Raw genomic sequence first — 17,324 nt, 5'->3', positions numbered from 1 at the left:
TACACTGCATAATATTATAAATAAACTTCATACAATAATCAAACACAACAAAATTAAATGAAATAGCACTATCAATTTACAATCACCCAAATAAAAACTATAAATCCATTATAAAATTACAAACTATAATTGTTTCTCTTAATGCTAGAAAATAATATACGTCCCTACATGAGCAAAATCTCCACTTACGACAAAAACAAAAAAATAAAATTAGTTATTGTCAGATAAAAAATACTCTTCCATTACTAGTTACTTAATGTCGTTAAAAATATTAAAATTACCATGATGAGAGAAACATGAAAAATCATGTAGGAGGTAGCACTATCTCTACACTCTTCTTCTCAGGCTGTAATCATAAAACAAAATTTTAATAAAAAAACTAAAAAATATACTAAAAAATATCATAATAAAGAATTGATTAAAGAAATTCACCTTTTGATTTTTCTTTACACCGTGAAGAACCGGAATCCAATCACTGCCACAAATCAAAGCTTGAACTGTACTTGGTGCCAAGGAAGAACGATATGAGTCTATTACTCTACCACCAGCACTAAATGTAGACTCTGAAGCTACTGTGGATATGGGAATTACAAGGATGTCTGCTGCCATCTTAGATAATACTCGAAATTTCATATGATTCACTTTCCACCATTCTAAAACATCAAAATCATATTGTGAAGTTTCCTCACAACTATATACACCTTCTTCAAGATAAATTTCTAATTCTGACCTTGGTGAATTAACTACATCCTTTTGTTTCATATAACTCATCAACTTTGACCAACTTGAACTTGATGAAAGCCTACGACTTGTGGAAACACCCATAGAGCTACTAGTACTTGAAACAATCTCTTCATTTCTAATATCCACATTATGTAAGGATACATATTCATCGTAGATCTCATATAAGGTGCATCGAACTAAATTTATATTCATTGTAGCTTCCTCCATAGAATATATCACTGGAAAACACATTTCGATCAACTTTAATTTGACCCTTGGATCCAAAACTGAAGCAACAGCCATCAATAAATTGCATTCACCCCAATACTCCATCACCATTATTAAGCATGGATGAGTCTCTAGGTAATCAATCTGAAAGAAGTAAGCAGTCATCTTCAGGTTTTCGTAGAAAAAGAACCGAAAAACCTGATGATGACACTAGAAGATTCTTTGATGCAATATATCGAATTGCTAAGACATTTGAGAACTTCTTGATGAAAAACGTTATTGAAAGAGATTGGGTCAAAGTCCTCAAGGAAATCCCGGACTTGCCTACAGAATTGAAATTTTGCGCTTCTTCATGGTTGGATACGCAAAGTAAGAAGGTCATGTTTACGGAGATGATAGTGGAAGAGCGGGTCGAGTGGCATAAATTTTGTTTTGAAAACTAATTGTAATGCATTATAAATACAGTATTCTTTTGGAATATTGTTATGTATTAGGTATGATATTTGAATTATGACATTGCAAGACTTATTAGTATGGTTTGTATTTAAATTTGATATTTTGTTGTGTTTATATATTGCATGGATGAATATGGTATATGAATATGGATGTGGACAATTAAATGAATATGGTTACATAGGGATGTGATTGAATGTAGGATGTGGGAATGTGGATGAATATGGTTGTTTATAAGTATGATTGCAAATAGGTTATGATTGAAGATTGATGTTTACTTGTGTTTATGACTTTTAGGCGATTGGATTTATAGATTTCCATGGATACTATGACAGACGATGAAAAAGTTGCAACTATGGTTGCATTCACAACTTTGTTTATCGCCATGGAAAGATATTATCTGAACCATTGCAACAGACGTGTACCACGTTCTTGTGGGATGAATGGTCCATTGTATTTGCAAAATGCACTAGACAAATCACCAATTAAATTTCGGAAAGTTTACAGGATGAACCAACTGGTATTTCACAAATTGGCAGATATACTTACTAGTAAAGGGTTTTTATCAGCCACAAAGACTATCTCAGTTGAAGAACAACTTGCATATTTCCTCCTAACTGTTGGTCAAGGATAAGCGTATAGTATCACAGCAGAGAAGTTTGATAGATCAAACTGGACCATAAATAAGTATTTCAACAAGGTGTTGGATGCAATCCTCAAACTTCACTCTGATTACGTCAAACGGCCTTCGGAACGCACACACTCGAAGATTTTAACCAATTCAATATTTTATCCCTACTTCAAGGTAACATCACTTCCTATAACTAAATAATTTTAGATTAATATACAAAGGTAGTCAATATTAATTGAAAATGTATAATTAGGATTGTATTGGAACTATTGATAGAACTCATATCAAAGCCAACATTCCACTTAGAGATCAACCAAGGTTTTGGAATAGAAAAGGTTATCTCTCACAAAATGTGATGGCAATATGTTCATTTGATATACAATTCACTTATGTACTTGGTAGATGAGAAGGGTCAACAGCTGATTCCCGTGTACTGAAGGACGCATCGACTCGTAGAGATAAATTCTTTGTACCTGAAGGTAAGTAATATATTTTTATGCAGTCATTTTTTATCGATTTTATCTTCAATTATTTTATGTAATATATAACTTCTATTATAGGAAAGTATTATCTAATCGATGTTGGTTATGCAAATGTTCCAGGATTTTTGGCTCCATATTGAGGAACCCGATATCATCTGCAAGAATTTGGAGATAATATTCCTAGAAATGAAAAAGAATTATTCAACCAAAAACATTCATCTTTACGGAATATTATTGAACGAACTTTTGGTGCTTTTAAAGCTCGATTTCAAATGTTAAAAGACACTCCTCCATTTTCTTTTAAGATCCAGGTGAAAATTGTACAAGCTTGTTGCATATTATTTTTTTTAGGTTATTAATAAAGTAGTATATGTATTTATTTATTATTTTTTTCAATTTTATTACTATATTAAACTTCATATTTAAGTCTATGGTAAATAAAATATAATTAAAGTATGAATTTGATTAATTAATTACTTTTAATTTTGTCAAAATATATTATTAATTAATACTATACAAAAAATCTATCTTACGTTATTAATATAATATTTTTTATTTATTAATCATATTTATTTTTTATATACTCTATTGTATTAGTGATTTAATAGTGGTAATTAAAATATTATTAATTCAAACACTTGGTTTAATTAATTAATTTTTATAATTAATAAAATCAACGATTTTAAATTTCGAAGATGAACTTGTCCACACTAACACCCTATTTCGAAGATTTTAAAGATGAAATTGTCCACACTAACACCCATTTTGAAGATGAAGATCATGCATTAGATGAAGATGAAGATCATGCATTAGATGAAGATGAAATCAAATTTCCAGTTTGTTAATTTACCCCCCCCCCCCCCCCCCCTCTATATCAGAAAAATATCTGACTTACCCCTTTTTCGGTTACTACATCTATGATATTTGGTTCAAACTGGGACCATTGCTATTATCTCCCAGTTTGAAGGAGAGAAATATTAAAAGTATAAGAAAGATGTATTTTATTTTATATATTATTATAAATTTTATATGACCAAAATATTAAAAAAAGGAAGAGGAAAAAATATGAAGCTTTTGCATCTAAAAAAAATTAGAACAAATAAATTTGAAGATCAAAAATCTTAACTTGTAGTAATAATTGTGATAATTATTGATGATACCTAACTCGACTTGATTCTATTTCTCCGATTGTATTATTATTTTAAAATATTTACTACATATTCCTTGCTCAACATATTATTTGGTATATATACTTGTATCAATAATTCCATGGGTCCTTTCACATAGATTTTATTATTTTGGTTTGTATTATATAAACCCAACCCATTTCAACTGCAATTATTATTATCTCTTTAAAACATTATTATTAAAAACCCATTTCAAGTACAATTATTATCTATTTGGATAAAATATTATTATTAAAAAAATATAAACCTCAACATCATTTACCCATTACCCATTAGTTATTTGGCAACCCCTCTCCTTCTCATAAATCTTCATACTTTATTTGACTCACATAAATCTTCATACCAACCTTATGCATCGGTTAAGAGTTTAAGTCCATCAGTCATAATAAAAATTAATCAAAAGAAAAATGATTCACTCATTGTTTGTCATTCGGTTTTCTTGTATTGGCACAAACGGTCCTTTGGTTGATCCTTTCTCTTTCTCAAGTTTTTTTGCTTTTATAACTCAAGTTCCCTCAAACCACTCTTGCTAAATAAGGCTCGAGATCAGTAATAGGCTTGAATTAGACTCAAGCTCGAGATCGGTTAGGAGGTTGAGCCAAGTTCGAACTTCCAACAGTTTAAACTAGGCTCAGCTCAATGCAAGACGCAGTTGCAATTCGGTAGTCAATCAAATAAACAATCAAGAAAATCCTGTCATCTTGACATCCAACAGTGGGTGCTGAGATAATTGATATAATTCAACTAGTGGTTCCAATAAAAAAAATTCAAAAAACTAGCACGCCATACAACCAATTGCTAGGTGTTTGTACACGTGAACAACATCAATAGCTTGCTTAACAAAAAGGTCATCAACATCCTTAATCATTTTCCTGACTACAACGGAATCATATTGGAACTCATCTTCAACCTCATCAAACCAATGCCCATTAAAAACCTGAGGTTGAGCTTTTTTCATCATACAAACACAATAGAGGCTCTTCCCTCCCTCTCTATGACCACTATGCACTAAAAATTTCTCAATCTCACACATTATCCTGCTGCCAATAACTGCAGAGCATTAGCAGGTTCTCAATCTATAATATTCCGTCAGCAACAAGGGTATAACATAGCAAGCAAGAAGAGACATAACTAAAGTGGATAGCATAAGATTGACCAATTACAATAATATCTCTCTCTCTCTCTCTCTCTCTCTCTCTCTAAATACGCTCACAGTTGGAAGTGTAAACCATTTTTTGGGAAGTGTAAAATCATGTGCAAAAAACAAAAGATTTCTCCAGAAAGTACCTACTCAACATGGAAAACATTCTTCAAGTCCTCATCATCAAAATTCATCGATTACAATAGAGAAAACTTGGCACAACAAAAAAAATAAAATCAATTAACACCAATACTGAAACCATCAGGAGCTTTACATAAATGCAACTAGATCACATATAGCACGACAAGTATGAGGTGTTCAAATCTAAGCTAGCTAACCATGCCCCTTTCCACGCTCCTGATACAACTAACACAGCGGAAGCTGGTTGATAGAGCAGAGAGCTTCCACCGTTTACCTCTCAGAACAGACACTACAAGCTCAGGATATATGAAAAGGATATAATACCTGGTTGAGTAACACAAACAGAAGAACTATGAAGTACATCAGATTTTTAGTAAGATGGATAGGTTACTGGCAGTCTTGAATCATAAACTACCCGGCTCGAATGAGACTCATTGCGCCTGATGCTATCCATAGTTGCCCCAATTACACGTCTACTATAGTCAAAACCTGTCGACCTGAGATCTGACCTAGAGCCATTACTTACTAGGCCTGGAGAAGCTGTATATGAATAAATTATAAAACAAACAAAGAGTAAGAAATTCTGAAGTAATTGTAGTGTTTGTAATAGAAATGACACATCTAAAGAACACTCATCACCTTTAGGATAATTTGGAGTCTGTGGTTGACTGTATGCTGAAATTCTACATAATGATGGCAAATGTGTTGACTCTTGGAATTTTTCGTTTTCGTTTGGAAGGCCAGCCCCCAATCTTTTTTTAAAAGAGTTCGAAATAGGTGATGCATGCATACCCAAGGTTTGGGAAGTTTTATCTTGTCCAGATATCTGTCAAGGATGAAAGATGCACCAATGGTATCAAATTTTCGTTGGCCATGGAGGAAAATCAATGAAAAGGAGTTCATACTAAGGACCATTTGAAGAGAGCTCTATCAAGAAGAATGCAGGAAAAGTTGCACCAGGGGGTAGTAGATAGATAAAAAAGAACCAAAAAACGCACCGCAAACTTCAATGTTTTCTTGTAAAGAGAAACAAGACCAGAGAAAAGCCTGACAGCATAATCTGCAATCTCTTCAGTTCCATATTCCGCAAATGCATATCCCTTGGGACGGTTGGTTTCCTTCTCCTTTGGAATGTACAAATCTACTATATGGCCGGCCTGAATCATAATCTCATAAAGCACTCTTTCACTCACTTTTTCATCCAAATTTCCTAGAGAATTAAGCAAAGGATCAGAAACTAGTGCAAGACATGGCTCTATAGAACTAGCAGATTAGCTTCTATAATTTAATTCCTCATCCAAACCTACAAATAACTCACTATGAAAGGACTTCAAAGGAACTTCAAAATTTAGTAAAATCAAGTGCATTACAACTTAAAATAAAAACAATCAGAGGAGAAAGAAAGGTAAAAAAAATATAATATAAATAATTACCCATGCTCACAGCCTAAATAAATACCAGAAACATTTTTCATTTGAAACATAAATAAATTTATGTAAAAAGATACATTACCACAGATGTGGCGGTTTGCATTATCAAACAAACAATGCATAAAACACGCATATAGAAAGAACACACGCTAAAGCCAGTTTAACATCTGAGAAAAGAAATTGCGAATTTTAGATTATCCAAGATTTTTTAAATAATTTTTTTGAGCATGCTTTTCTAAAATGAAAAACTAATCCTCCAATTACCCTGAGCATGTAACGTACAGAAACGAGTATCAATGATGTTGAAATGGAAAAAGAACACGGAAATTGATTCACTCACAAACAACAATTTCCCAGATTGATAGCTAGAAAAGAATAAAAGAAGCGCTACTGTCATCCGCTAACCAAGTTGACAAACGAGCAAGTACAACCATACCCAGTCAAAATATACTAACCGAAAAAGAAACTAAAATCGAAACTCCAGCGTATGATATTTATCTCAGAAAAGAGCAACTGCTGTAATAGAAGAAAAAATAATTTAAAAGGAAAAGGCCCAAACTCTTGTCTGTGAATACCCGGAGCTCACTATGCAACAAGACATCGAATCAAGTAAACATGCTCGGAATCCCTGTGTTTTATCCGTTTTTCTCCTAGGAAATGAGATCTAAAAAAACACTCGCCAACTTGAAGGCAGAAAAACACAAACCTATATAAACTGTGCAACCTGGGCTACCCCGCATATTTTGAACAAAATTCTGATTCCAAGCAGAATTAGTCCTTCCGTGATCAAATTTTCAGGCAACACCGCCAAGACCTAGGCCGAACACTCGATCACCCACTGAACCCTAGATTTGAAGGCAGAGAGCGGCAGAGAGCGGCAGAAGCGGAAACGGCATGCCGAAAATCCATAAATGAAACTTCTCCGTCTCTTCTCATCCCTCCCGGCTATTTAATAATATCAGGTCCGCCACCGACAAAACTAGATTTTTCCTAAGCCAATCAACTCTATTTAATAGTTACTTCGCGTCCATCTACACGTGAGCCCCGTTTACTCATAAAACGAGTGAAAATGAATCCACACCATTCCACGTGTGAAATCACTTTCTACACGTGAGCCCCGTTTACTCATAAAACGAGTGAAAATGAATCCACACCATTCCACGTGTGAAATCACTTTCATTCGTTGAATTACATCGGGCTGTCGAGCTCTCGAAAGGAAGCTGGAGAAAGAAAAAAAATTCTGCAACCACTCGCCCCCTCTGCAACATCTACCCGGCGCTCGCTGAACCTCTCTTCTTCTAGCCGGTCCCCAACACCGACGACCTTCGACGATTTCTCTTCCCCCCCCCCCCCCCTCTGCAACCTCTCTCGCTCGATTCGGCAGAAACTAGGTAAACTCTTCTTCCTAGAAATCGAAGGTTGGTCATATTAAATCGTTCTTCTTGGTTCGAAATCGTACCTCTGCCTCTCATTTTAATTTTCGGTTCCATTTTCGTAGAAGTCAGTGCTTGCTATTCGAAATTCTATGCTTTTCTGGTTCGGGAATTTTTTCCCTTTTCCTGGTTCCTGGAAATCTCCCCTTTTTCTGGTTCCTGGAAATCTTCCTCTTTTCTGGTTCCTCCGAGGCATATACCCTTTCTTCTAGTCGTTTATGTGCAGATTTTTAAGGTTTGTTAGTGTGTTGTTTTAAATAATAAGTGGGACAACTCAAACAGGGAAAGAACACTTGATACTTTGGTGAATTTTTTATACAAAATAGAAGACAACCCGTTCTATAATCTTTCAGAATCCAGATCCAATATGAGACTGACCAGCTCTACTAACCAGCTCTACCCTAATTTTCTGCTTAATAAGGTCAGTGTGTTTCTACAAGTTTGGCTTTATTGTTGCTTTGTCCTGGTTTACCACTGTTTGTTTATTGTGCTGTTTCTGCGTTTAAGGCTTTAGTGGAGTAATGTTAGTATTTAATAATTGTTCTGTTTGGCTTGGTTTTGTGCTTTTTATGTATTTTGAGTTTGTCATGTGGAACTATTCGATCGTGAATGTTAAGCTCGGTAGCTGACTTGGAGAGCATTGGGTTTCCTTTTCTCTTACATGCTAATGTCAGGAGTTTTTGTTTTTTCCAGCTACTTATATGGGCATACACAATTTGTAGTACTACTTTACTGGTTCTATTGTAGTTTTTCTTTTTAATAAAAAATTATGGAATTTTGAGGCTTTTTGTTATAATTAAATGTCTCATAGGCCCTACTTGGACTCTCCATGGCTTGAAATGGATGAGCATATTAATAACTTTGCACTCTTTTCAATTAACTGTATTTTGTTTTCTTACAGAAGAAGCAATCTGCTTGTCAAACAGCAACAAATGCATCACCTACAGAGCATCTTTTGTGAAGGAGCTGGACACTCTAATTTCTCTCCTTCAAGATAAAAAACGAGGAAAATGGAGCAAGAGACTAATATGCAGATTTATTTGGAGATGCAGAACATGATTGAAGTAATGTAATGATTCTGATGGAGAACATTGTGAGATAACAATGCAAATTAAGATGAAGATGGTGATTGTGATTGTGATGATGATGTACATTGTGAGATAACAATGGAAATGAAGATGAAGATAGTGACTGTGATGATGATTGTGAGGATGATGTGGACACTCAAAGCAGTTCTCATAGGAAGTTTGTAATATAATCTGCAAGAGCATTGTATTTTTGAGATGTATTAGTAATTCAGATGGGGTAAAATTTTTGATTATTATATTTTCAATAAATTAAATATTTTTTATTATATTTTGTATGTACAATTGGAGGTTTTTTATATTAAATATTAGATTGAATTATATTTGTGTTATTTTTATCTTTATTATTACGTTGTTTACTTAATACGTTGGATAATGAATAGTTTAAGAGTGAGAATTTAAACACTTTTAAAATAATAATTTTATTAAATAATTTGATACTATAAAAATAAGTATTTGAATAATTATTTTACTTTTTATATATTTAGTTAATAAAGTAATGTTATTTTAATATTACTAATAGATTAACTTTATGTAATAAAACGTCCTTTTTATATAACTATTTCATATTTAGATATTGCAAAATTACAATTTGATTACAATTTTAATAGTATAAAAGTAACCATTTGTTTAATTATTATATTTAATATATTTTATTTATTAACTAATATTAATTAAATTTTCTAAAAGTGAGATATATTAAATTATTTTATTATTAAATAATCTTTCTGCACTTTACACCACACTTTCCATTGTGCACACTAACACAAACAAGTACTTTACATTGCACTTTACATAGTGTACACTAACACAAACAAATATTTTACACTGCACTATTATTATGCACACTAACACTTTTACTTTTACTTTTACTTTCACTTTCACTTTTACTTTCACCCGCACTTACAAAGTGCACTAACCCCCAATAATAGGGAAAGTGAAACTACCCAATGGAAAGTGTGGTGTAAAGTACTTGTTTGTGTTAGTGTGCACTATTGTAAAGTATAGTGTAAACTACTTGTTTGTATTAGTGTGCATAATAGAAAGTGTAGTATAAAGTACAAATAGATTATTTATTAATAAAATATTTTGATATATCTGACTTTTAGAAAATTAAATTAATATTAGTTAATAAATAAAATATATTAAATATAATGATTAAACAAATGGTTACTTTTATACTATTAAAATTGTAATCAAATTGTAATTTTGTAATATCTAAATATGAAATAATTATATAAAAAGGATATTTTATTATATAAAGTTAGTCTATTAGTAATATCAAAATAATATTAATTTATTAACTAAATATATAAAAAGTAAAATAATTACACAAATACTTACTTTTATAATATCAAAAAACTTAATGCAATTATTATTTTAAAAGTGTTTAAATTCTCACTCATAAACTATTCATTATCCAACGTACTACGTAAACAACGTAATAATAAAAAAAAATAACACAAATATAACTCAATCTATTCTTAGATTCAACAATTTGTTTCCCATAGATTTTTCTGCATAGCCAATGAAATGTCCACTGACTGTTCTAGAGTCTAACTTTGTCTCATGTGGATTATAGATCCGAACTTCAGCTGGACAACCCCAAACATGTATATGTCTTAAACTAGATTTCCACCCTTTCAATAACTCGAATGACGTTTTATGAACCGCCATGGTTGGAACCCTATTGAGTACATAGACTGCAATTTTGAGAGCTTCACTCCACAAAGACAATGGGATTTGGAGGTTCATCCACTCTAAGTGCCAAGTGAAGATCCATGCACCTAATAAGAGGAGAATTTTTCTCCTTCCACTTAATATAATTTTCTCCATTTAGGGGGAATAATAGAGGAATCAAAGTTTGGGACGGACAAAGTTTGAAGCACTGAAAAATAGACAACAAGCTTACTAAACATGTAATGAAGCCAAATTTTGAATATTTACCCATGTAAATAATCTAAACAAATAAATCAGCGTGTTATTATAATTTTTCTTGTGGGCTTAGATTATAACACAGATGCGATTTATGTCTTTTTATGATGGGGCCCAAAAATTTGTTTGTAAATGAATATTCTAGGCATGTAGGCAATCTATAAATTTTTTTAAAAATATTTCTTTCCCATCCTGATTAATCAGGTAAATATAATATTTATCATGTGGGTTAAATTTTTATATCTCCATGATTAATCACAATTTTTTATGTCATTAAATTTATGTGACTAAACTTAATGTCACTAGACATTTGCATAATTAAGAATGTTGTAGAAATTACTCAATTATTCAAATGTATACCAAAATATGACATAAAAATAATTGACTAAAATTAATGTCAATTATTAATTCCTTATATTTAGGTCAACTTAAATTATGCATAAAACTGAAGTATGCATAAAACCTAAATAAAATTTTTCACAACTGAAATTTCAACTTAAATATGCACATTATACAACTATATGTGCATACATAAAATATTCATATGAATGAAAAAGAGAAATTGCATAAAAAATAGATATACTAAGTTTACTGCAATTTAAAATATGTATTACATGTGTATCCAATGATAACACATGAAAGCAGATGGCCTAATGGTCACTGCACCAAACTAAAAATCTTGTGTGCCGGTTCGAATCCCCGTTGGTGCAAAAAATTGGATTTTGAGAACCGAGTAGGCTCGATCCTCTCTTGGACGACTCGCTTCAGTGAGTTGGAATGGGCGAGCCAACTCAATCCGTCTGAGTCGACCCGAACCGCTTGATTTGTCCCTTAATGTTCGAGTCATGTCAACCCATTCAATTCGTCTCAACTAGCCCGATCTTGCGCAACTAATACAAGTCGACTCAGCCGAGTCAACTCATTATTTAAATGAAACTTACTTACTTAAGTTTCGATTTTTTTTTTAATTTCCATGTGCTGGAGGTCGTCTTCAACCTCCAGCCACGCGCATAGGGGACGGTTGGTTTCCATCGTCGACCCTCTATCGGACGTCAACATCGGCCAGCAGCTCTCCACAAAGGCCCTAGAATGGACATCGAAAATCGTATGCAGAGCGTCGCTCTCTAGGAAATGTTGCCATATCAAAGAGAGGAGCTCTAATGCCAAATGAAAAATTACTTTTATCATAAACTTCAAAACATAAATGAAATTCATGAACTGAAATCATACCTCCTGACATGGTGTCAACTTCAGGCGAACAGAGTGAACGACATTGTCTCGGGCTAACAGAATATCTCATCTATCACAGAGGCTCGTCGATGGCAACGTTCAGGTATGCCTCTGCTTGATTAGATCCATTCTTATAGTCTCCTTTCCATCAAAGGAGATCACCAACCAACGAGAAGGTGAAAGGTTGTAACTGGCAACAACCACCCATGAAGGGGAACATTAAGGACGACGACGGGTCACTTATGAATGATGGTTCGTCGACCGTCTAATAGAACCCACTTGCCTCCAAGTTAAGTGGGATCAGAATCACATCAGTTGAGCTCGTTGGCTGGAACCATCATGAAGAATGAGAGGAAGAAGATGAAGAAGAAGAAGGTGTGGGTCGGAGGGGGAGGTCGGCAGCCTGGCACCGTAGAGAAACAAGCGAGAGTTTGATAGGTAAGATGAAGAGACTAGGGTTTGTCAACAAAATTTGAGGAGAGACTCTCAGTGATTTTGAACATAACACATTTTGCCTCCACTAAGAAGAAAAGTTAGTTCTGGCACGGAGGAAATGGGATGTTGGGGGGCTTTGTGGGTTCAAAATTGAAATGTGTTTTTTGCCGAATCAAGTGAGAGAGGTTATAGAGGAGAGGGATCATTGAAGGTCGTTGGTGTCAAGCAATGTTAGGGACGGCGAGAAGAAGAAAGGTTCAATGAGTGATGTTGCTGGGGAGAAGTTGCAGAGGGGGGGAATGAAATCGATGATGGTCACGAGAGAGTTTGGGGAAATTTTTTCTCTATTGACAGCCCGATGTAATTGATCGAGTGAAAGTGAATTCACACATCGAATGGAATGAATTCACTTTCACTTGGGTTGTGAGTAAATGAAGTAAAAGTGAATTACCTAGTAAACTCACTTTCACTTCTAACTTATAGAGTGCACTAATGTATTTTTGTTCACTTTATTTAGTGTAAGTGAAATACATTTCACTTACAGAGTGCACTAACAGGGCTAAAAGTAGGGGTAGCATCCATGATGGAGCCAATCCAGCTCAGTTCGATTGGAATAAACCCAATCCCGAATCAAATTTGAGATTGGGTTTTGGGTTCGTTTAAGTAGAAAAGCCGAACTTGAAAGAGTTGTAGTTTGGTTTACGATCTCGCGAGCTAGCTTGTTTACTTAAACCAGCGGGATCCGAGAGGGGTAATTTACTCGAGGAGTTTGGCTTCAGGTTTTTTGCTTTAGGTATATCTAGAACAACCACTCCCTTCTACCTTTGGAAAATCGATCTTCCCTTAACAATAACCAACAATCTTCAGGGAGTTTCCCATTTCAATCATTCCTCAACCTTTCCACTATGTACATCCTCTTGCGTCTGCAATTTTTTCGTCGCTCTAGCTTATTTGGGAGTTATCGACGACTTGGGTGTTGTCGTCGTGGGCATTGCCGATAGGTGTCATTGATGAGTTTGATTTCCTTCAACATTATTCTTTGACCAAATGCGAATTGCAAAAATTTAAAAAGTCAAAGTGTCTGTAATTTCTTCTAGTATATGCAATTTCTTTGTTGCTCTAGCCAATCTCAATTGCTTTTTCAAGTCCACGAAAATTTCAAATAGCTTATGAAGAAATTTGAGTTTCTAAAGACAAGCCATACAACGCAACAACGTTTGTTCTTCTTGGGTTGTTGGGAACCAGAAGGAATTGGAGGACTTTCTCTCGAAATCTAGCTATATGAGATTTCCAAATCTTCTTCAACTATTAATTTCCGTTTTTCTCTCCACTCAGTACTGATGGATTATTATATTACATGTCTACTCGCTTTTTGATTGTCTTGAATTTGCTAAATGGCTTTACTTGCTATTATTTGTGTCTTGTTTCCTTTCTTTCTTCTTAGTTATTTTTATTATTTACAACTCTAATTTTTATGAAAAAAATTACGTAAAGTGTATGGATAATTTTAGGCAGAGTTTAAGTACAATATTTATGTATAATTTAATGTAGAAGTCATGCACAATTTTAAGTACTTTAAACATAGGCTTTCCAACAAAAATATTATGAGATATATGGCAAAAGCTTAAGACAAAAAAATGATCAATCAAGTTGCCAAGTCAAGACCAAATTGTTATGAAAAAGAACTTTCACAAAGAAGAAGCTTGAAGATTTGAAGACCTAGAGTTCAAGTTTCATAGAAAAGCTCAAAAACTCTAGCCATATGAGTGGATAGTCAACCAATTTCGTAAAAATATATGTTCGAAAACCATATTTTCAAAGTTGATTCAAATATTGTGGATCCTTTAAATCAACAATTTTGGTCTTAGACATACTTTGAACTTAATTGAATACTCTACAAAATAGCATGATCGATCAACCTTTATAAGGCATGATAGATCGTATATTGGTAGTAGCCTTCTACATAAAGTTTGAACAATCAACCAGTGTGTAGACAAGCAAGTTTATAAAGCATGATTGGTTAAATCCCTTGGCCATGATTGATTATACTAAATGTTGCACGTAGAAGTTATAAAGCATGATCTATCAACCTTTCTAGGCTTGCTCGATCAATCAACCAGAATTCTGCCAAGTTAGAGTATAAAGCTTGATCAATTAACATACTACATTGATTGATCAACCCATTAAGAATGATTGATTATAAGGCTAAAAATATAGGTATTGGGGTTCAATTGATCAATCAAATATTTCATCCCTCTGTGTACCTTTTTTTGTAAACGGTAAAAAAATGACTATTTGGCTAGGAAACTTATAAATAGGCTCCCAAAATCATAGAGGAGAATTCATTGAGCATATATTGGCATACCAGACCTTTGAATAAAACATTTTGTGCTTTAAATTCCAATAACCCTTCATAGCCCAAAAATTGCATATCTACCAAATTTTATACAAATTTCTCAAGATTCCTAGTTCCATCAAGTTCCACACATTTAATTGCATAGGCTTAAATATTTGGAAGCTTAGATGTCACTAGGAGAAAGGCTATCTCTATAAGAGACAAGTTTAAGTTTCCTTTTCCCTTTTGTATTTTCACTTTTCTTTGTAAGAAATTTCTAGTACCTTTAAAGTTAGAAAAATTGGCATTCCAGAGCTTTGAATCTAGAAAGGGAGTGCCTACTAGAGCCGAAATCTAGTTTTGTGAAAATCTTTTGAGGAGAGATTTGGATACTGTAATTGGGGATTAAACTTTGCTTACAAAAAGCCAGATTCTTTTCGTATTTTCACTACTAGATCTAGATTCCCGAGTTAGGGTTTTTGGGTGGTGACTGACTAGGGAAACATTGAAAAGAAAAAAAAATCCTTCTCTTTGTTGTTGTGTACATGTGCTTTTATTTTTTCCTATTTACCATACAAAGGGCTTAAGTTTTTATTTTGTATCTCAACTCACCCCCCTTTTGAGACGCTACCTGGGCCAACACACTATAGAAATTTAAGAAAGAAGCTTTCAATTTGTTCACATCAAAAGCATAGATGTTTGTACTTGGGTATCTTAAAAGGGTTGAGGAAGGGGATATTGAGGGGTTATCATATTTCAAAAAATAGTGGGGTTTAGGAATCATGCAATAGTTCTAGCTTAATCAATCAAGTCTTGGAAGCTTGGGATTTTGTACTAACGTGGAGCTACATGATAAGGCATCTTCATATGAAACGAGAACAAGAAGCACCAATCTAAGAAACAAAGACCAAGAGGATACTAATGAGGATGATTACGAGTCAAATGGAAGAAGTGAAAAGAATCGGACTAGGTGAGTTTCTTCATCTCTGTGAATTTTGTAAGAGAGTAGGGATATTATGGTTGAGACTTTTTCCCCCTATTTATAATCAAAAAAATTATCAAAATTATTTTTATGTCCATACTAACCCTAGGAAATGATTTTCATAGAAAATAAAGTAAACTAACTAAATTCTAATTATACCTTCCTTCTAACAACTATAGAACTTAATAAAAGTTATCCTTATGCCAGTATACTCTTGAGTACCCAGTTCAAACTTTATGCTGAAAAGGAAACATTCACTTCACTTGTGGCTAGTTCTACTTTCTCTCAAGCTTTGCCACTAATATGTTAGCCACCAAGCCTCCTTTAGTTGATAGGAAAGATGAAATACTTCCTATTGGGCTATAAATTTTATGTTTGAGAGATCACCACCCAAGGACCCATATGTTCTTAAGAAAAGGAAAATGTCAAGGAAATTGAGAAAATATCTAAGGAGTGCACCAATGAGGAGAAAAAAAGGGTGTGTCTAATCCCCAAAGCTTTGAACCTACTTTTGTATTCTTTGAGTGTTATGGAGCACTAAAGAGTGATAGGTGACTATAGTGCTAAAGAAGTATAGGACAAACTAGAACTAATCCATGAGGTTATTTCACAAGTAAAGGAGGCTAAGGTAAACTTACTCTTGAATGCGTAGGAGAACTTTAAAATGAAATTTAGTGAGACTATTGACTCCATGAGGGAGATTTAATGGGATATTAAGAAAAATAGGCTTTGCCTAATTCCACTTTTACTAACAAACAAGAAATAGATAAATTCTTCAAAGCTTGTCCAACAAACGGATGCCAAGGTGTGGAAGAAGAAGCTCATATACCTCTCTAAGTACCCAAATTTTGATGATAATTGTTGATTTTCAGGACTCCATGAATTTAGGTCATGGAGAAAAATGAGAGAGACATTATTGGGAGAAAACTAGAGAAGAAGAGGTTATGGACTTGGTTATTCTAACCCTTCCCCTAAAGCTCAATTTATAAATTAATCAAACTATAGTATTACAATAATATCCCTGAACTAGGGTTTAGGGTTTTAACGCTAGAACTTCAACCTAATTATATCAATGTCATCTCTATGAGACGACTCTTTATTTATCATCCTGCCATCATTGTATGTGGGCCTATGGGTCTTCTCCTTGATCTGTGGGCCTTGAGCCTATCTTTTATATCTCTTGGATGTATGGGTCTTCCTTCGTCTTATGGGCTTGGGTCCATCTTTTAACACACTTGGATATGTAGACCTTCCTTGGTCGTGTGGGTTTGAGCTCTATCTTCCAACACTCTCCCTCAAGTTGAGGGTGAGAGAACAACATGAATTCCAAACTTGCTGTAAATGATGTATAAAACCTTGTTTTGTATAATGTGGCACATCTTCTAACACTCCCCCTCACGTTGGTGCTCTCGTACATGAGGCCCCACTGGCATAAGAAACATGAGAGTAAAATCACTTCAAGTCATATGACAT

At 33.8% G+C, this 17,324-nt stretch overlaps 1 protein-coding gene and 1 long non-coding RNA gene across 2 annotated transcripts; one reads left to right on the top strand and one right to left on the bottom strand.

Annotated features, from left to right (window-relative positions):
• Positions 1–4,998: 4,998 nt before the first annotated feature.
• Positions 4,999–7,344, bottom strand: LOC137934705 (protein HSH49-like). Its single transcript, XM_068779209.1, has 4 exons — positions 7,123–7,344; positions 5,985–6,196; positions 5,626–5,812; positions 4,999–5,526 (listed from the first exon to the last, which is right to left on the bottom strand). Exons 1-4 carry the CDS (start codon positions 7,154–7,156, stop codon positions 5,357–5,359), a joined length of 603 nt encoding a protein of 200 aa, XP_068635310.1. The 5' UTR covers positions 7,157–7,344; the 3' UTR covers positions 4,999–5,356.
• A 246-nt stretch (positions 7,345–7,590) lies between these two features.
• LOC137942773 (uncharacterized) lies at positions 7,591–9,200 on the top strand. The gene is made up of 2 exons (XR_011110594.1): positions 7,591–7,807; positions 8,751–9,200. It is a non-coding gene; the product is annotated as an uncharacterized lncRNA (long non-coding RNA).
• The last annotated feature ends 8,124 nt before the right edge of the window (positions 9,201–17,324 follow it).

This window comes from Aristolochia californica, unplaced genomic scaffold (assembly GCF_029961685.1).
Source record: "Aristolochia californica isolate CCGP_79_NKW_82.1479 unplaced genomic scaffold, dmAriCali1.0.hap1 SCAF_10, whole genome shotgun sequence".
Classification (NCBI taxonomy): Eukaryota; Viridiplantae; Streptophyta; class Magnoliopsida; order Piperales; family Aristolochiaceae; genus Aristolochia; species Aristolochia californica.
The sequence above is the reverse complement of the archived record's forward strand: the minus strand, read 5'-3'. Positions and strand labels throughout refer to the sequence as shown.